General features: G+C 25.1%; 2 protein-coding genes across 8 annotated transcripts in view; one reads left to right on the forward strand and one right to left on the reverse strand.

Annotated features, from left to right (window-relative positions):
• Positions 1-6084, forward strand: part of LOC122500450 (dihydropyrimidinase) — a 345407-nt gene extending 339323 nt beyond the window's left edge. For all 4 annotated transcript variants that reach the window (XM_043609380.1, XM_043609379.1, XM_043609381.1 and 1 more), the window contains one exon: positions 5990-6084. In XM_043609380.1, the coding sequence (XP_043465315.1) occupies positions 5990-6069 (80 nt within the window). In that variant the 3' untranslated portion in view covers positions 6070-6084. The remainder of the gene's footprint in view (positions 1-5989) is intronic.
• A 4437-nt stretch (positions 6085-10521) lies between these two features.
• The window catches only part of LOC122500448 (epidermal growth factor receptor kinase substrate 8-like), a 149347-nt gene continuing 137704 nt past the window's right edge, over positions 10522-22164 (reverse strand). For all 4 annotated transcript variants that reach the window (XM_043609377.1, XM_043609375.1, XM_043609374.1 and 1 more), the window contains 4 exons: positions 19910-20314; positions 19529-19697; positions 19262-19397; positions 10522-10743 (listed from right to left, as the gene is read on the reverse strand). In XM_043609377.1, the coding sequence (XP_043465312.1) occupies positions 10666-10743; positions 19262-19397; positions 19529-19697; positions 19910-20314 (788 nt within the window). In that variant the 3' untranslated portion in view covers positions 10522-10665. The remainder of the gene's footprint in view (positions 10744-19261; positions 19398-19528; positions 19698-19909; positions 20315-22164) is intronic.

Raw genomic sequence — 22164 nt, forward strand, 5'->3', positions numbered from 1 at the left:
TATTTAATAGAATTTAAATTCAGGAGATTTTCAATAATTGAGGGCTCGGATCGAAGAACCGACGCTTGTAAACGCACAGAACATTGCGAAGCGTCGGTTTTTCGATCCGAGCCCTCGCAATTATATTAAAGAAGAATTTTTAAGGGCATTTGAACCATTATGAAGTCACAATTTGTGCAAAGCATGTATTCTAAAACTGTGACTTAATAATGGTTTAAATGCCCTTAAATACCCTGCCGGAAGAATGAACTGAAAAAGTACTGAAATTGTACTGGGCTCCAGTACAATTTCAGTCCGTTTTTTTTAATGTTTCGGTAGACATTTTTAAAGTCCTTTAACAATAGTTTCAAGTGTAGGTTATGATAAAAAACCATTGTTAACAGTTTGGAAGTGAAAATAAAAAAAGGTTAACAAAATTTTCAACGAAATTCCGGGCAGTGTCCGAGATAGTCCCGTGAGGGGAAGCAGCTTATCCCCACCATGCGGCACACCAAGTCGAAACTGAGTCCCGAGCAACCCTCGCAGCGGGGGCGCTTGGTCCCTCAAACCCTCATTAAGGAAAACTGTTAATGACTTTTCTATAAAAATATAAGGGTGATTCTCCAAAAAACCTCATTTTGCGTGTAATCAAGATTTTCTAAATAATTATAATCATTTGGGAAAATACCAAGTCATATTTCCCTATTTTATCACTTTTTCTAAATGTTCTGCAAGAAAAAGTTGTAAAATTTTATTGTTTAATACATTTTTAAAATATTTTACCACCTCAAAATCGATTTTCTAACCTGTCATCTAAGTGCTTTTCATTTTTTCAATAGATAAAACAATTATTTAAAACATGAAAATTGGTACTTTATTAATTTTTTCTAAAAGTTATGATATTTAAGAATAATTTTCAAAAATATAAATAAAATATGTCGTGTAGTTTTTTTAAATATAGAAAATGAAATTTGTCAAGTAGTACCGCGTCATTCCTCTCACTCGTTGAATATTATCCAATATTTTTGCTGTGGGTAGAGATATTGCTTAATTATTGTGATCAATATTTAAATTAACATCTCTAATATTAATTTCTTAAGTTACTTTTTAAAAAATGTCATTATTTTGCGTTAAAAAAATTAAAATTGAGACATAAGCAGAGATTCACAACCTAAAGCGTCATTCCTCTCACCGCTAATAAAAACAATATTAATATATATAAATTGATCGCAAATTTTTTTCACATAAAGTTATCCTTTATAAACATGATAGGGCATTCTAAGCTGGAGGAAAATTATTTGTCAATTAAATAAAATTAAAAAATGTTGAAATCGTCATTCCTCTCACCCGTCATTCCTCTCACTTTTTTGAATAAAAATTAAAAATTGATATGATTGTCGGTTGTTTACAAACTGCCAGTGAAAAGTGAACCTAAAATGTATGAAAAATAATTTTTGACAATTGTTTAAAGAGATTTTTGATAACTGTAAGTATTTCAAAATCTATAAAATTTATAGATAATATTAATAAATTATAATTTTTAAATAATTTTTTGTAAATAGAAAAATATATATAATAAAAAACGCCGGCGCCAAATTTTAACCTCTTAATTTTTTTGTAAATTTTAATTTAAAATATATACTTTAAAAGCTAAAAGTTAGCATGATCATGCTATAGAGGTGGTAGATTTTTGAAAGCTCAATATAATTGACTGCATTAATCCATAAATAATAATTTTTTTTCTTTTCTGTTTGTAACTCACAAAAAGGAGTATTTCGGGAGAATCACCCATAAATTTGTTAAATAGTAACATTTTTAATTTTTCATTGACATATTTAAATTCCTTACTTTCTCACGATTTCATACATACGTTGTTTATCAAAAAAAAGTTAAACTTGGACATCGCCCGAAATTCCCGTTAAATTTTAAACTTATATTGCAACCTCTGCTTTAACAATAGACCCGAAAGCCTATTGTTGTATGGGATTATAATTTTATGGCTTAAAAAGTTTACAATTTATATAATTCAATTTTCAAAACAAAAAAGTTTGAACCTGTGATGTTTTATGATTACAAATATCTAAAATTCATTATAAAAAATGTTTAATTAAAAAAGTTATAAACTATCTCGCAAACTCTAATTGTTATGTAAAAGCGGATGTTATTTTTTAATTTAGATTAACACGAATATTTAGCATACATAATAGTTACTTGTAAAGAATCTGAGTTCATGAAAAACAAATATAATGTTGAAATATAAATAAAAATTATTTTTAACATTAACAAAGAAATATTCGTCCTTCAACTTAATGACGGTCAGGCCATAAACATCACCGATAGCGACCCTTTTGCAGGTAATTTTTCCCAGTACAATTTCAGTGCTGAAACGCAGCAAATTTTCACTCAAATAGCACTGAGCTCTCAGTACTAATTCCCCAGTACAATTTCAGTCCATTCTTCCAGCAGGGTAGAAATAAACGGTTTAAATGAATTATTAATCCTACCAAAAAAAGCATGAAGGCATGGGCAAGGTCCAATATCGAAAATATCGAAGAGAATTCGCAGCGCGATTTGGAAAAAAGCATTTTTAATATTATTAATAACAATGAACATAAATTCTAATTCAGCATCAGATAATTAAAACTAGACAAACGGTATATATTTATTAATTTATGTTTATTAAAAAAGCAATTAGAATATAAATAAATAGAAATCAATATTATTGAAAATAATAAATAATTATTAATAATAGTAACAAAGAATATAATTATAATATAGCAGGAGTTTAAATCTATGTAATTTAAATGTAAAGAAATTAAAGTTATTATATAAAATTAGAATTAATTCAAAATTAGGTAAGCAAACTAAATTTAGAAATGGCGTAGAACAGTTAAAGATAATTCATCCCTATTTAATGATTAGCGTTCGCCAGTTTCTTATGCCTTACGCTTATATGTTTGTGTAAGTTTAATTGTATATCAAATACACAAAGAAAAACGAAAAATTGCAATTTTTTTTTCTTCTTAAATGACTTGAAGCTAGGCCAACTGTCAGAACACACACTCTTATATACCAACTAGTTTTGCGTTTCTACAGAACGACTTTTTGAGATTAGGAGTACTCGCATTTGCCTGGACCACCCGTCAATAGGTTTTCTCGCCAGAGAAGAGGGAAACTGTAGAAAACCTCTCCTGAGTACAACCGGTTTATCGACAGCCGAGTTTTAACGGTGTGTACCGGACAATAATCGACGGTGCACATCATTATACTTCGACGTCAAACCTCCCGCTCAGATTATCTCACGTGCCGGAAAAATCCCAGGCTAATGGGCGCGAACCAAGTACCCTTGGTCCGCCCACCGAGCCAGGCATTTATCCGACCGAGCTAATCTGTCGGTAAAAATTGCAATTAATTAAAAATTAGGCAGGGAACTGAATTGAGAAATGGCAGAGAACGGCAAAGGAGACGGCCGCTTGCGGCCGTCGACTGCGCTAGTTACACTACCGTCCGTGAGTATCAGGACGCCCCTTTTTTCCTTAGTGGAAAAATGCTTAAAACGTAGAAAATAAGAATGACAAAAATTTTTCGTATTTTTTTCCTGGAAACTAATGAAATTATGAAATTACTGACACCTGATCGAAGAATTTTCGTTGACTATTCTGTCAGATACAGAAAAAATACTGGATTTTGCATGCTTTTCGTAATTTTTTAATTTCTCGAAAACTAATTAACTTTTTTAGCGTTCTTGGTCTTGTTTTAATCTCTATTCAATGTAGAATCTAAATTAATTACTGGTATTGTGATATAAATTTTTCCAAAAAAATTTGAAACCGTAAAAGTAGGATTAAAAAAATTCAAAAAATTATCATGAATATTAAAGTGTCAAAAAGGTCAATGTAAAATCTGTGGAAGAAAGGCATAACAGCATAACTGACATTTTTATCAAATTTGAGATAACATCAGATTTGTATATATTTAATATTGCTCTTCAAAGTTCAATAGCTGAAAAATCATTAAAATGGTTATTAATGTAGAAAATAATGGAAAACATAATCGCATAATTGCGTTTTTGACAAAAGGAGACCAGCATAATAACATAACTGCATTCAGCTTAAAAAACAATTGACATAATTAAAAATGAAAATAACCTTTATGAATAAAAACAATAAGAATTTTGTAATAAAATGTTTTCAGTAAAATACATTTTTCGTACTTTAAATTAAATATATTTATTTTAATAAAACTGGAAAAAATTTTTTATAGCCTAAATTGTGCATTTAATTATGTACTTATTTTTAAGGGTATTTCTATTCTAAAAAATTTTGGAAAGTATTTCAAAAAATAAATTGAAAAATTCTTCAAGTTGAACAGTAAAGTAAATTTTTTTCTCGTTTCAATAAATTAAAAACATTTTATAAAAAAATAAATTTTATAACTAAATAAACTCTTATAATTTTTTCTAACGAATTAATAGTTTAATTTGTCTTTGTATGAAAAATTTTTTTATTATGACAAATCAAACCAAAATAAATTGTGACATTAAAAGTGTCTGAGGTTGGACTCATATACAATCTGAACTTGCATAACCGCATAAGTGCAATAAAACTCATGATTCCGATGAAAAATTATCAAAATTTATATCAAATCGTGTGTTTTATTAAATGTTATAAAAGAATTTTGAAAATATTTTAAATAATAATACTAAATGCAAAAGACCGAACAAATCTGTTGATTTTCTGAATTGACAGAAGTGAGAGAACATTAAAATTAATTTATCTCGAAATCATGACAAATGCAGTTATGCTGTTATGCCTTCACTGCAAAAACTAGCGTCTTAGAAACGTCTTATTTTAAGACATTAGACGTTTTGAAAACGTCTAGTCTGGAATAAATGACTAATTCATCTGTCTTTCATGCAAAGTGTCTAAAAATTTGAGACATTTCTTGCGTCTTACAAATGTAAACAAGTCACTTTCAGTGCTTATAATTTAAGACATATAATGTAGACGGTAAAAGTGTCTATATTTAAGTCATTTTTGCTAATTTAAGACGTTTTCGAAGTAAGACACTTTGAATAAAAGACATTTTGTGTATTCGAGTATCTTCGGTAATATTCGTCTTGCCTCGTCTTCGATGAAAGTTTCCCGCGCAATATCAATGCATACATGCATTTTTAGGTTATGTATCGATTCAAGCAGTAAATTTCATCTGAATGAAGACACTTTAAACGTCTCCAAAATAGTCACATTTAACGTCTTCCTAAAAGACATCCCAAAACGTCTTACAAATGAGGACAAAAGTGTCTCAACTATAGACACCTGTTTTTGCAGTGTTTCTTCCACAGAAATATGTTCATTTAATAGATATACTAAAATTCAAAAAAGCTTTTTAATTACTTAATTATTTAATTAAAAAAAATTTTGTTGTTGAAAAAGTGTCAATCTGTTTTTCAAAATTTTTTATCCGACTTTCACAGTTTCAAATTTTTTTGGAAAAATTTATATCACAATACCATTAATTAATTTAGATTCTACATTGAATAGAGATTGAAACAAGACCAAGAACGCTAAAAAAAGTTAATTAGTTTTCGAGAAATTAAAAAATTACAAAAAGCATGCAAAATCCAGTATTTTTTCTGTATCTGACAGAATAGTCAACGAAAATTCTTCGATCAGGTGTCAGTCTTTTCATAATTTCATTAGCTTTCAGGAAAAAAATACGAAAAATTTTTGTCATTCTTATTTTCTACGATTTAAGCATTTTTCCACTCATGAAAAAAGGGGCGTCCTGATACTCATGGACGGTAGTGTATTATAAATAAATAATTATTTTAAACAAGTATTTTGGAAAATTGGTATACATACAAAAGAAGAGTTTCAATTAGAAAATTAGAAAAAAAATTAATTGTATTTTTCTTTTATTAAAATAAAAAATAAGACTTGTTTTTTAAGTTAATTAAAATTATAAATTTTATTCTAAAAATTATGAAATAAATTTTTTACTTTTACAGAAGATACAGGCGAAGATCGAAGAGCTTGTATCCGAGTTAATAATCCACCAGGAGGTCGCAGTGCCGGTGGTTTTTGGTAAATTCGTGCAAATTTGTAAAAAAAATATGGTATTTAATGAACAATTATATACATCTATGTCTCCTCCCATTTACCTCACCCTTCCTCAACCCTTTTTTTCATCTCAAAATTTTAATCCTTTTCGAAACCTTCATTCACAACTTCTTAACTTTTTCTAAAGCTATCGTATAAAAAAAATCTTTTCTCCAACACACAGAAACAAACTCTCTTTTCTTTCTAAAACAATTATTTTCCTTCGAAAAGAAAATTATTCTGTTTCACAATAACTTCAGTCTTTAAATCATTCACGTCGATCTTGAATCATTTCAAAACACAAAATTATATTTCACCAATTGATCATTAATCAATGTGTTTGATTATGGAAATGATAAATCATTTTTTCAATAAAACTTATCAATTTTTGGAATAAATAATAATTTGTTTTGTTTAAGCAACAATAACTGTTTATTTTATTATTGTAATATTATTATTATTATAATATTAAACAATTTATTTGTTAATTTGAAAGTTTCAAGGTCTAAGTTAAATATGGGCATCTTAAGTTATTTGTATTTAATAGAATATTATTATTTAACAAAAAAAAACAAAGGTTAAAAAGAAAAAAATTGGAGAGGAATTTAAGAGTGAGAAAATTTCTCAAAAATTTGCGTGTTAAGTTTTTTAATTTTTTTTGTTGTAATCTTATATTGACAGCACAAAGTTGTAGTAGATATTAGCAAATAGCAGATTAGAATTAATGTGAATATTTATAATCGTTAATTGTTATGTTTACGTCGACTTGATTAAAATATTATTACTCTAATTACAATATGCTATAATAATTAAAATATATTGTGTTATTTTCAGCGCATGATATAAATAGTTATACAATTCTAATTACACGATTAAATACTGGTGAAAAAATTTATATTAAATAAAATTATTTTTATTGAAAAAATTTATTTTTATTACAAAATTTTATTTATTAAAAAATTTTATTTTTATTACAAAATTTATTTTTATTTAAAAAAATTATATTTTCAATTAAAAATAATTAATTTCAAGCATTAAAAATTAATTTATTAACTACAATCTGTCTAAATTGAACAAATTTTTTAAAAATCCAACTTTTTCTATTTAGTAGTAATTTAAAAAATATAAATTTTTTCTACAGTTTTATTCTTGCAATCGATAATTGTGAAGTATTATTAAAAAAAACTGTTTATTGAACATTAGAAATAATCGGCTCTAAATGTATTTAAATTAGAAATTTTTTAAATCATTGGTTAAATAGAAAAGATTATTTCTTCTAAAATATACGAATTGTTGAGAACAATACATTTTATTGTAGATTGTATTTGCGTAAAAATTATTAGACTGTATGATTGTACATTTTATATTGAATGTTTAATTATTGTTGACAAAGCTAAGTGATTAGAATTCGCAATTTAAATAATTTTGAAAAAATTTGCGATAGTGCATTTATCTTTTCAAAGATTAACATTAAAAAAAAGAATCAAAATCTGCGCCTTATTATTGCAGTATAGTTTTGTATTATGTGACAATTTTCAACGAACAATTTATAAAACGATGTTAAGTTTTAATATAACGGAATGAAATCTATGAATTTTTTTTACCTATTTTACATATTTATTCCATGCGCTGAAATCGTTGCGAATGTTATTGATTTTTGTGATTAAGGAAAATAATTAGAGGCACATTCGATCATTTCTTTATAGAAGAAGTTGAAATTTTTTTCGTAATTATTTTCTTAATTACCGAGAATAAATGATGAGGAAAAAAATTGTTTTTATATTTTTTTAAATATTTTTTTGTTGAATATTTTTTTTTACTAATTTTTCCTTGCGGTTTGATTTAAATTAAAAAAAGAAAAAGAAACATTTTTTTAGATGGAAAGAGAATTAAACTCTTTGATGTGCTCTCTAATTATTTAAACTTATAAAAAATTCGTAATTTTGAGGAAGGAATGTAAATGGAAAGAAAATAAAGAGCTTGTTGCAAATATCGAAACTGAAAGTCGCTTTACGCATTTTGGCTTTAATCGCCAAAAAAAAAAAAAAAATAAAAATTGTGACCATATCTTTCTCAAAACGATTGAAATAATTAAAACTTGAAGCCAAAAAGAAAAGAATTTGATACGTATTGCGATTTTATAAGAATTTCTTAGCCAAAGAGAATCACTTCCTCTCAATTTGCAGACCAATTATTGTAATTTTTAAAGTGTCTTAAAGTAGGTTGACTAAAATTATCGAAAAATTCAATGTGTTCATGTTTTAAAATTTAAAGATAAGATGATTTATAAAATCGAAAAAACTAGTTCATTGAAAAATAATTGAATTTTTTCATAAATGAAAATATTTCTTACAAATTTCAACGATTCGACGTTTCATATACACATAATAAATAAATAATTGAACTAAGAAACAGTATTAATAAATCAATCTTAAAAGCGTCAAAACGAAAAAATATTCTTTAAACAAAAAAAAGTAATTTTTGTTTGTTTTTAGGATTGATTTTAAAATATTGAAATCAATTTTATATTAACTCTTCTAAAAAAATTTTGTATGAAAATTTACTTCAACTTTAAGACCTAAAGACAAAACCATAGACTGCTTTAAAATGTAGAAGATACGTTTTTTAGTTAATAACGCACATCATTTATACTAAACAGAATTAAAAATGAGAATCGAATTGAAATAAAGATTATTATTAGGAATTTGCTACTTTAATAGTTTATTACGTTTATATAATGATCCTCAAATATATGTAATTCAAAGTTAGCTTTTGAAAATATTAAACGCTGATTTATGGCAAAAGTAATTTTAAATTGACTATTAAAAATCATTAAAAATATTTATTGAAAATAAATAAATAATTTTAAGAAATAATAGTTCTGGCGTCTAATATCTTTTAAAGCTGCCGTCAAATATCTAATAACAACAATAAAAAAAATTAATAACTATTTCATCATAAGGCTGCTACTTTTAGAAAAATGCATAAAAATGCAGGGATAAATTTTTTAAAAATAATCTTTGGATCATTTTTAACCGAAAAATTAATACAATTAAACTTTGAAAAATGTAGAAGTTATTGTCCACAAAAGAAAATATAGCTTTTTACAAGAAAAAATATATCTATTAGAATGTAAGAATCTTTTTATTTATTAAAAAAAATGATGTAGAATTTAGAAAATATTTATAGACGTCTAGAAAAGATTCTTTTCTTATTTAAAAAAAGGCGAAATAATGACAAGTTTACTGCATATTTTATAAGAATAAAAAAAACTATTATAAGAAATAGAATAAGCAATCGTAAATCGTATTTGAATGTTTCAATTTTCAAATACATTGAAAAACATTTCAAAAAAAAATTTTGTGGACACTAACCATTAATTTTTATTTTTCCAAGAGAAAATTCCCTGTCTTTTTTTATCTTGATACTTAAAAAAAGCGAATTTTTTATTTTTAATATAAATGAAATATTTCATGCACAATGACTTAATTCATTTCATTCGTGCTTTCAATTATAATAGAAATAGAAAATTCACAATAATTCACAATTAATGAAATCGTTAATTAAACTCTCGAAAATAATTAAAATAATTGTGGTCTTATGAAACTAAAAAGAGAAACTTTGATAAATTATTTCTAATAATCAAATAATGTTGTGACAAATTTTTTGTTTATTACTTTAAATTATATTTTCTAATTAATAGAGAGAAATTAAAGATCAGAATAAAAATTTTACTTTTTTAATTTGTGAAAATTTTGAAAAAATTGCTTTTTTATCGTTTAACAATTAATCACTGTCGGAAAATAATAACTTTTCAGTTTTCATACTATAAGAAATTTGCTATTAATGATCGTAATTTTCACTGAATAAAGTTTTATAAAAATGAAAAATTGTTAGAAACAAAAAATTAAAAAATTAATTTGTCAAAAATAAAGAAAAATCGATAATTACTATTGAAATTGAAATTAAATCACTTGAATATTTATAGTTATTATGTAAATTAAATGAAAGAATGAAAATTGAATTACAATTTTTCATTAATAGTGAAACTGTTACGAAAATGAAAGCTCGATTATGGTAAAATGAATGTTATGATAAGTATGTAATAGAAACATAAAGAAACGAAAATGTTGACAAACAAAAATATTTGTATCTGTACGTATAAAAATTAAAATAAATGTATGAAATAAGTAATTTTTTTCTTGAATTTTTAGTATATTTAAATATTATACTTTTCAATTTTCGCATTCAGTCCTTTGTTATACAATCTTAGTTCTAATTAACTATTATTTATTCGATTAAGAAATAGTTAAAGAATAAACATTCACATTTTGTATTAATTTAAAATTAGGAGAATAAATTAATTTACAAACGAAATAATCTTTCTAATTAATAACTAATTAAATAATAACAAAATATTTTTATTTCTCTTTTTCTTCAATTGCTCTTAAATATTTCTAAAAAATTCTAAATAAAACTGTTCTTATTTGTTTTTTCTTTCTGGAATTATAGTTTTTCCGACCAATAAAATAAATTATTTTTCGAATTTAATTATCTAAAATTTTATTCAAAAATTTCCTCTATGTCAAGGTTTACTTATTGATCCTTCCTTTCGAAATTCGCCCAAAATTCGTTTTAGTTCTGAAGATCGAGAATTTTTTTGCTGCAAAAGATAAAAATGAAGTACTTGATTAAAATATATTTTAGAATTTTTAAATTAATTTAATTTAAAAATGTTTTCAAATTTAGTGTCGGAATTTTATGATTATGATTGTAATTTTCACGGAACAAGGTTTTATATAAATGTGACAAATTGTTAGAAAAATAAATATAAAAATTAATTAATTTGACAAACAATACTTCAAGAAAATTTGATTATTGAAATTGAAATTAAAATTAAAATTGAAATTTTTGATTAATTTCAGATTCAAAATTTAAAAAATTCACTTATTAAGTTAATATTTCATTATTATTATTTTCAAAAAATTTAATTAAAATTTTTTGCAAAAATGCAATTATTTTCGTAAATAATAACATTCTTCGAAAGAATTCAATTATTTTTTTAAATTTTAATAAATTTTTTGAAACAATTTAATTGTTTCAATAAATAATAAAATTTTTCTCAGGAATTCATTTATTTGAAAATAACAGAATGTTAATAAAATTTAATATTCTAATCTTGAATTATAATTGTTAACAGACAGTATGTATTAAAAAATTGAAAAAAATACTTTGTTTAATTCAATTTTCTTCAAAATATTTAATTAAAATTATTAAAAAAAACTGGGACAGAATTTCCCAAACGGATCACCTAAAACTAAAAAATTTTCTTCTTGAACCAAAATATTTTTTTTTCTTAATATGAGGACGTCCACATAAAAAGAGCCCATTTTGGCACTATTGGACATAGCATTTTGAGTCGCCATAGAATTTTTTTGGTGAAAAATTCAATGCGTTACAGAATTTTAAAGTTTAAAACGCCAAAACCTCATTTCGAGAAAAACGGAATTAAAGATTGTGATACCAATTGATGGTGATATCTCTGGTTCTTCTGTGAAGTTATTCTGATAAGAATTGTTTTCAGTCCAGAGCACCTTAAAGATGAAAAACCAATAGGTTTAAAATTTTTAAAACCAATCCCCCTCCCCTCCATTTGAAAAATACGAAAATTCGACAAAATGGGCCCTTTTCTAAAAAGGACAGTTTTTTATTAATAAACCATTTTTTACAAGGTTAATGATTGGGTGCAATTTTATTGTGTCATTTGAAGAAAAAGAATAGAAATTAAACTTATTTAAAATTTTTTGACAGTCTCTATTGTGAATAATTTGACGAAATATTGAAATTTTCACTTCTACGACTACAAAAACAAAGACTCTAACATCAATTATATCTCTGGTTCTTCTGGGAAGTTATTCAGATAAGAATTGTTTTCAGTCTAGGGCACCTTAAATAGATGAAAGATCAAGAGGATTAAAATTTTTCCACACCTCCATTTTTAAAATACGGATTACTTTTGCAAATGACCGACAAAATGGGCCCTTCTCTTTTTATCAAGAACCAATGAAATCAAACAGTTAAATTATCGATAAATTAATGAAAACCGCATGATTCGACTTGTCAAAACATGTAGATTGATAATAAAAAATTTTAAAAAATTAAGATTTTGCTCAAAAATTACTAAATTGCGATTATCTCGAAAACTAGAACCGATAATATGGGCCCTTTTCATGTGGACGTACACATATACTTAAGAAGAATCCTTAAAAATATTAAGCCAAAAAAAAATTTTTTGTAAAAGTTATTAACAATTGAATTTTTTAGTACTGCTAATTTAACAAATTTTTTTCTCGAGTTCCAGTTGACGAATTTAAAAATTAAAATATATGGGTTTTTTCGTCTTGAATTGGGAATATATTTATGAATATATTTTTTGTCTTTAAATTTTTTTTATAATTTTTTACATTATTTGTTTATAAAATGTTAATAAAAATAAACAATTTACAATATTTTTAGAAAAAATCATGTTTATTTTTTTATTTTTCATTGCAAATGATTAAAATCAATTTAAATTAGTCTAGCATGACCACCAGACATATAATAATGCATAATACAATTTATTGAAATTGTTGCAAACAATGTTTATTAACAAATATATAACTTCGGTTCTTTTTAATAAAAAATTCTTTTTTTTGCAGACAAATTTATGTTTATTTAAATAATCTATCTCGATTTTGGTAAAAAAAGATTTTAAAGTTACCTACACTGCAAAAACAGGTGTCTATATTTGAGACACTTTTGTCCTCATTTGTAAGACGTTTTGGGATGTCTTTTAGGAAGACGTTAAAAGTGACTATTTTGGAGACGTTTAAAGTGTCTTCATTCAGATGAAATTTACTGCTTGAATCGATACATAACCTAAAAATGCATGTATGCATTGATATTGCGCGGGAAACTTTCATCGAAGACGAGGCAAGACGAATATTACCGAAGATACTCGAATACACAAAATGTCTTTTATTCAAAGTGTCTTACTTCGAAAACGTCTTAAATTAGCAAAAATGACTTAAATATAGACACTTTTACCGTCTACATTATATGTCTTAAATTATAAGCACTGAAAGTGACTTGTTTACATTTGTAAGACGCAAGAAATGTCTCAAATTTTTAGACACTTTGCATGAAAGACAGATGAATTAGTCATTTATTCCAGACTAGACGTTTTCAAAACGTCTAATGTCTTAAAATAAGACGTTTCTAAGACGCTAGTTTTTTGCAGTGTAATAATTATCATTGTTATTGACAATTATTTTGAACAATAATCAAGTTTCTTTGACATTTGTAACCATTTTAGGCATTTTTTAAACATAAAATGTTTATATCATATGTATATTCTTTCAAAAACTTAAAAAATTTATTAGGACAAACAATTACATTTGTTATAAACAAATTATTTACTTTTTAAACAAATAAATGGCTTATTTCTGCAAAAAGAAAACTTATTTTTCTTATTTTAACGAGTTTAAAGTCATGTAAAGCTCTACTTGATTATTGATAACTAGATTATTGTTCATATGATTGTTAATAACAATGGTAATTATTAAATTCAAAATAATTTTTTACCAAAATCGACATAGAATAGGGTGTTGTGGGGTGATGTGCAACGTTTTTTTTCGTTTGACAAAAAAGATGTCAAATAATTAAATTTTGAAATATTTCAAAATTTAATGACTTAGAGGCATAAAGGTACTCTCTCACCTCTACTGCCTGCCTGCAATTAGAGTAAGGGAGAAAAAACATTTAATTTGAATTTTCTGACTCTCTTACTCTTATGTGTTACCATGACGACCTGCAGGCAGGCAGGCAGTAGAGCTGTGCGAGCGCCTTTATAATAGAATATTTCTGCATTATTAGATTTTCAGAATTTTAAATTTTTCCTACAAATTTTTCGCATTTTCAAAAACGTCTGTTTTTACATTTTCCAAAAAAGTTGGGGTGATGTGCAACACCAGTAAAATTCAGGTATGAAATGCATAAATATCGATTAAAATCTCTTTAATTATTAATTTTATGCTTTTTCAATGCAAACTACTAATCGAAATCTGCAAAAAAAAATTTACTAAGGTATAATAATAATAATAATAATAATAATAATAATAATAATAATTTACTAAAGTGGAGATTTTACCAAAGAAAAAAATTTTTTTTTGTTTAATTTTTTATTTATTCATAACTGAATATGTAATATAATTAAAGGAAAATAACTCAGAATTTTTTATTCATCATGGGAATCGCAGTTATTGCACGTAAAGTATAAAAAAGAAAAAAGTGTTTCACATCACACCAAATATGATTAGAGAAAGGTAGATTATGCATTTTGAGTCCCTCTAATTATGCGCTTAAATTGTGTACAATTATGCGGAATTATGCAACTAAAAAGATGAATTCTGCGTTAATTATGCGATAAAATGAGCATGATTATGCAGAATTATGCAATTAAAAAGAATTCTGCTTCAATTATGCGCTAAAAAATGTTCATTTTACAAAATTATGCTGCATTTAAAAAAAATTTTTGATTTGGAACAGTTACTGGTTATTTTTCGAAACCAATTTCCCGAAAGGCCCTATCCCGAATGTCTAAAATCCCAAATACCTTTTTCCCGAATCTAATTTCCCAAAGATTTATGTACCCAAAATTTTTTTTTGTTTTTTATTAAAAATAGATATATGTGCGACTCCAAGTAAGAATTTAGTTTTTTTGGAGTAAGTAAACCAATTGCAATAAAATTCAGGAATTTTAATCTACACATAAAAAGAAATGTTTCCACCACACTTAATTCAGAAAAAAAAAATGAAAAATTGTTTATATTATGTTTATACAAATTTTTATAAACAAAACAGGCATTAAATAATAATTAAATAACTCTTGAACGACCAAACGAAATTGAATGAGGCAAACACTAAACAAATCTTTGCTGTGGTTTCTTTAAGATTCCGAAAAAAATTTTAACAACGGAAACATCTTTATACTAATTAGACATTCAGACACGGCCTTTCGGGAAAATGACCGGAAACGATGTTACTCATCATATATAGTACTTACTGCTTTTTAAAATTTAAGATTTATTTAATTTTTCAATAACATTTAACAAGTTAGTTAATAGTTTAAAAATTTATTTATTTTATTATTTAATTTAAAAAAATATTTTAAAAATAAAGAAACTAAAAAAAAATTTGCCATGGTTTTTAGTTAAAAAAGCACTATTTTGAAAATTTTGAGTCTATTCTGCGATCATTATGCAAAAAGAGTACAATTATGCAGTGAGTAAAAAATTATGCAATATTATGCGCTCTAGAAACATGTTGTAAAAGGTTTAAAACATGAATTAACATAATATTATAATGTTTCTACTTGATTTTAAAAAATTATGCAATTATGCAATCGCATAATCTACCTTTCTCTAAATATGATATTTTGCGAAAAATGATTTGTACACAAAATATAAACGGATATTTAAAAACAACTCAACTTACGTACAGCAAACCTGTCTGCGAGCTGTCTCGTGAGTTATATATCAAAAACAAGTTACTGAGGACACAAACAAAAGAGCCAAAGTTATCTATATTTTGTTAATTAACATTGTTTGCAACAATTTAAATAAATTGTATTATGCATTATTATACCTATCTCTCTAAATTTGAATTAGTAGAATTCTACTAATTCTTAGTCAAATTCTACTAATTGAAAAGGGGAAAAGTCTTACACTAAGAATTAGTAGAAAACTACTAATTGAAAAAGTTATTTTTCGCTACTAATTGAATTAGTAGAATGTAGAATGTCAATGCGCATGCTCCCGCGTGCGTCTTTTTTACTCGCTTCTTTGATTTTATAAAAACATGCCATCTAAAGAATTGTAAATCTATTTAATTATATTGATTGAATTAAACTTTTATTCAGATTATAATTATAATTGAAAAAGGGAAAGAATGTTTGAGGTTAGGAGTTTATATACTATTTTTTAATTATTAAAAAAGAAAATTGAATATTATATGTTAACTATTTTATCGACAGTATATATAATACAATTAATAATTTACACCATAAAAATATAGTTAATACACATTTTTTGTATGCACGTTTTTATCATTCCAGCATGCAATGATGAAAATACCGGCGTCTAAAGATATATATATACAAACCAAAAAAGAAAATAAAGAGAATGTGGTACACGCACTTTCCCAGTTCTAAAAAGGTGATGAACGATGATTTCAATATCACTTCACGCACTTGTTGTTTGTATAAATATTTTTTGAATTTTAAAATCTTGGAAAAAGATTGCAGCTTGCTCAGGAAAAACTTTTGACACTATATACAACAGGAAGCAAATGGCCGTTTAGTGTTACCGAAAGTGAACGCTAAGAGCGCTCCTTCGCGTCACCTGACTTTTACTAATTCAAATAGTAAAATAGTAAAAATTTAAATAGTAAAAATTCTACTAATTCAAATTTAGATGAGAGTATGTCTGGTGGTCATGCTACACTAATTTAAATTCATTTCAATCATTTGCAATGAAAAAATAAAAAAATAAACATAACTTTTTCTAAAAATATTGTAAATTGTTAACTTTGAGTAACAAAAAAAATATAAACAATTTAAAATTCAAAAATGGTTCAAAAATCTCTTAGAAATTTTATCTCCTTTAATTTAAGATTAAGACCATCAAAATCCGATAGAATTTGTAGGCTCCAGACAATTTTGAACAGTAAATTGTAAAAAATGCCAATGTGCGCGGGGCGAGTTTAACGTCATGTAAAGCTCTACACAGCTGCAGTTTTTAATTAATAACTTTTTTTCTAATTGAGGCTTATTTTTTTCGAAACGGTTTTACACTCGGAGACACTTAAGGAATAGAATACAATTTTAATTTTTTTGTTAGGACGTGAAGAACATATTTGTTTATTAACATTTTATAAACAAATTATATAAAAAATTATAAAAAATACAAAAATTTAAAAACATAAAATATATTCAAATAGTGCAATTTAAGACAAAAAAAACTCATATTTTAATTTTTAAATCCATCAACTGGAACTCGAGAAAAAATTTGTTAATTTAGCTGTACTAAAAAATTCAATTGTTAATAACTTTTACAAACAATTTTTTTTTGCTTAATATTTTCAGGGATTCTTATTAACCATATTGAGAGTAAAAAAAATTATTTGGTTCAAGAAGAAAATTTTTTATTTTTAGGTGATCCGTTTGGGAAATTCTGACTGAATTTAATTTTCTATCAATAATGTTAATAAAATTTAATAGTAAAATTATTGGTGATCATTATTAACAAAATCAATTATATAAAAAAAATTAAAGAAAATTTTTGAAAGAATTCAATTATTATTAAAACCTTTAATGAGTATCTATTCTACGAAATAATTCAATTAATTTCAAAATTTTAATAAAATTCCTTGAATTAATTTTACACACAATTATTTTATACAACTTTGCATACAACCAATTTTTAAAAATTGGAATAAAATTCTGAGAAGAATTTAATTATTCTCTAAAAGTTTTAATGAAATTCTATAGGATCATTTGGGGTAAATGTAAACGGAATATCTATTTTTCACCAAAAACATTAGTTTTTTTTGTTAAAAGGTAAAACGGACGGATTTCTTTTGCATGAACTTGTTACTTTATTTCCCTAGAATTTGATGAGGTACAAAAAAATATTGATGCACCTGAATCGCCTAAAACTGACTGTTTACATTTACCCCGAGATTTTGAAATTTTCCTAAAATTCGGGGTAAATGTAAACACCACTGTAGTTAAGCGAGGTTTAAGAAACAAGTTATTTCAAGTATACTACTGTTTTAAGGGATGGAAAAACTGAAAAAAATCCTTTGCAGATGTATAGTAAATCAACCAGTTGACTGATAATGTATCATATAAAAAAAATCAACCATTACAAAATTAGTAATGAAAAAACTTTAATATTAATTTTAATAGATTTTCATTCAACTTGGTAAAAAGAATCTGAAATCGAATTTTTAAATTTCAAAATGGTGGATCCAATATGGCGGTCAAACATAAACTATGCAATACTATGCAGGTCTATACCTGCAACTGACTAACACGAAGGAGGTATGAAAGAAGACCTAATTTCCTTTTCTATGTAATTTTACATTGCCAAAGTAATGAAATTGTCAAATAGAAGCAAATTTATTCAATTATTTTCTTTTAAAATGTAGTTCAAGTTCTGTTTACATTTACCCCGAGTTTTCGAATTCTCGGGGTAAATGTAAACACTTAATTATTTATTAACTAAATTGACGAAAATCAAAAATCAAAGTCAATTTTTATTAGGGCATTAATAAGGAAGAATTACAAATTTTAGTTTGATTTTTTAATTTATTTTTATGCAAATGCGAGACAAAATACTAAAACAGTAAAACTTTGATTTTCAATCTTTTTTGCATTAAAAGATAACTTACACTATGGCATTGCCAATTGTCAAAATAAAATATTGTCAATACTCAGAACATCTTGTAGGTGAGCTGAAGTAAAAATATTGACGTCGTACTTATTTTTAAATCTGTAAATTTAGATGAAACATCTACCGTTTACATTTACCCCTTGTTTACATTTACCCCAAATGACCCTAATCAAATATTTAATTTCCATTATTAACAAACACGATTATTTTAAAAACTTGAAATAAATTCTTCGTAATATTCAATTACATTCAATTTTTTCAATTAAAATAATAAAAAAACTCCATTATTTTAAAAAAATTCAAAGAAATTCTTCTAAAAGAATTTAGGTAATTATGATTTTCAAAAATTTTAATAAAATTCTTCAAGGAATTAAATTATTTTGAACTTTTTTGATAAAATTCCTTGCAAGAATTCAATGATTTGAAAATCATAGAATTAATTTTAAAATTGAAAACATTTAAAAAGAAAAATAATTTAAAAATTTAAGTAACAGACAAAGATTGATAATATAGAAGATAGAATAGAAAAGATTTAAATTTAATTAAAAATGTATTTAAATTCAATTTAAAAATAAAAAAAATTGTAAATGTCAAAAAATTGAAAAATAGTTTTAAAAAATTGTAAAAAAAAACATTAATTTAGTTAAAATGAAATTGAATGTGAATATTATTAAAAAAAAATGTTACACTAGGTGAGTTTCGGAAACAAGTTAATTCCTCGTCCAATCTTTTTCCTTCGGCTATTCCACAATAGTGCTCCAGTTCTCTACTAGAAAGAGTTAATAATTCTGCACCAGTCATTCCTTTTAAGTGCTTAGAAATTCTGTTAGTGAAAATTAATAATTAGTATCCGGTGAAATTTATATAAAAAATCTTTTTCTTCTTGCTATTTTCAAAAGTATTTAGAAACATTTTTTTTCAGTTAATATAACACAGAACAGAAAGAAAATATACTTTTCAGAAAATCCTTTTTTCGCCAACCAATTTTGAACATCACGCGATGTAGAACATTGATCTAAAGTTTCTTTTGATTCTAAATTTGCATTTTTGGCCTTTTTCTTTTCGCGAAACATTGTTAATACAGATTTTAATTCTTGTTGCATTTCATCATGACCACTGAAACCTTAAAAAAAAATTCTGAATTTATTTTTTACTTAAACATCCATTAAAATGTAAAAATAATATTTTATAAGTTTGTTTCAATAAATAGTTATTTCTAATAACACTTTTCTTTAAAAAATATTTTTTGGAAAGTAATAAACATAAATAAAAATAAAAGAATAATTTTTTTTTAAAATACTTTTGGAAAAATAATAAATAAAAATAAAAAAATACCTTCTGGCATCGATTGAATGCTAATAGTACTTTTGGTACTTTTGTTACTTTTTATTGATCCCATTTTATTATCATCGAAAGATGATTTGGGAAAGAATTCCGGAAGAGGTGGAGGTGGTGGAGGAGGAGTTGATGCAATTTTCCCCGAGGATTCTTTAAGATTTTTAAAAGCTGGTTCGGAAATTTGTTTCTGATAAACTTTCGAACCAATTTTCAATTCTTTCTGCGCATTTTTAATAAAATTGGAAGAGTTTTGAACTTTTGATGATTCAGATCCAGAATTTGTCAATGGTTTTTTATTCAATTCCCACGAATTGACAGTTTTTATACTTCCAGACGAATGTTGACTATCAGAAAGTGATACTACATCATCACTGGGAGCCTCACTTGAAACACTTGCTTCGCCTGTAGATAATTTAAATAAATATCAACTAAATGTCAAAATAAATGATTTAGACAACAATAAATGTACAATATTGGTAAAAATAAATCTACTTACCACATTATTTCTGAAATTTTCCACATGAGACACAAAAAATGGAAATGAAAACAAAAACAAAACATTTTTTCGTTTTATAAAAAAGAAGCAAGAATAAAAGCTCAGAATTGCAATTGAGAATAAAACTGGTACAATAATGAAGAAAAATCGAAAACTGTTTTTAAAAAATGTCAATTTGTAATTAGTATAAGCTAATTCAAATAATACAGAGAGTGAGGTACATGTACATAATTCGACACATACCAAGAAAACGAAAAAAAAATTTCTAAATTTAATAATTACAAAGTCACTTAACTGTATATAATTACGTTCTTTTTTTCTTAAAATTGTTCACTTGAGTTATGTACCACTTTAGAAAAATTGCAAAACTTTAAAAATCGCTTGCAGTTTTAGTTAAAAAATTTAAAAAATTAATTACGTATTTTTGTATAATTATTTTCATATATAAATATTTACTACAAAATTTCTACAAAAGAATTTTTATGCACTTTTAAAAATCTAACTTTAATAGTTAAAATATTTTATATTTTTGTATTTAAATATTTTTATTTATTTCATTTGAAAATATTATTATTTTCAATTTTGAAATTCTGCACGATTTAATAAATAGAAAATCCTTACTTTCCATTTTTTAAAATCATTTTTTTAAGTATCAACAGGCAATCAAACTCAAGTTCAATTTTAAGTTATACTACGATAACAATTTGAAGTTAATTTGAATACGTAGTGGAAATTTGGTTAGTCCATAAATACAGAACATTTAATAACATTTCGCTGTCTTCAAAATTATTAACGTAAAATATATAAAGCAATTAATGCTATTGGTAAAATAGAAAAAAAACAAAAATGATTCAAACCACATGACGGGAATCATTTTTCTCTTCAATGTTTGATTATGTAATTTCCTGGGAATTGAAATATACAGTAGAACCTCGATAAGTCGAAAACCTCTGTAAGTCGAAGAAAATGTCCATTCCCTTCCCTAGAAGCCCAAAAACCTCTGTAACTCGAACTTTTCAACCTCTATAACTCGAAGTAATTTTTATTTCCCTTCAACAACTTTTCCATGTATTTTAACCTCTAAAAACTCGAAGTTCAGTTTTGCAACCTCTATATAACTCGAAGTTAGTACATATGGCCCTTTTAAACTTCTGTAACTCTAAGGTTTTGTTTTTCGGAACCTCTATATCTAGAAGCTAATACAATACAATTGTTATCAAACAGTGTTCGGAATCTTTAAGGCAAACAAAAATTACAGATTTCTTTTAATGTTCAATAAATATACAATATATGAAAACCTCTATAAGTCGAAACCTCTTTAAGTCGAAGTTTTCACCGTTTCCCTTCAACTTCGACTTATCGAGGTTCTACTGTATATTTAAAATAGATATTCTATATATATAAATATATATGTATATATATACTATATAAACAAATTTCAAGTAGATCTTAAAATTTCTATCAGATCTTAGTTACTTTGAATTCTACGAGGATGAAAAAAAATTCCAGTCAACAAAATTAATATAAGCACAATGTTTACATTTTTTCACCTCTTAAAAAAATATTTTTCTATACACATAATTTTATTCTTTTCTCTTTTTTTTCTCCTTTTTAATATGAGAGAGAGAGAAAAAAAAATGTAGATTGCGCTTTTTTGGAAAACAAATTTGGCTGGAAAGAAAGTAGCGCATTCATTTCAAATTTCACAAAACACAAGACAATTTTTTTCCAGTACGTTCGGAAATTCTTTTTCTAG

Source organism: Leptopilina heterotoma, unplaced genomic scaffold (genome assembly GCF_015476425.1).
Source record: "Leptopilina heterotoma isolate Lh14 unplaced genomic scaffold, ASM1547642v1 Lhet_186, whole genome shotgun sequence".
Taxonomy (NCBI): domain Eukaryota; kingdom Metazoa; phylum Arthropoda; class Insecta; order Hymenoptera; family Figitidae; genus Leptopilina; species Leptopilina heterotoma.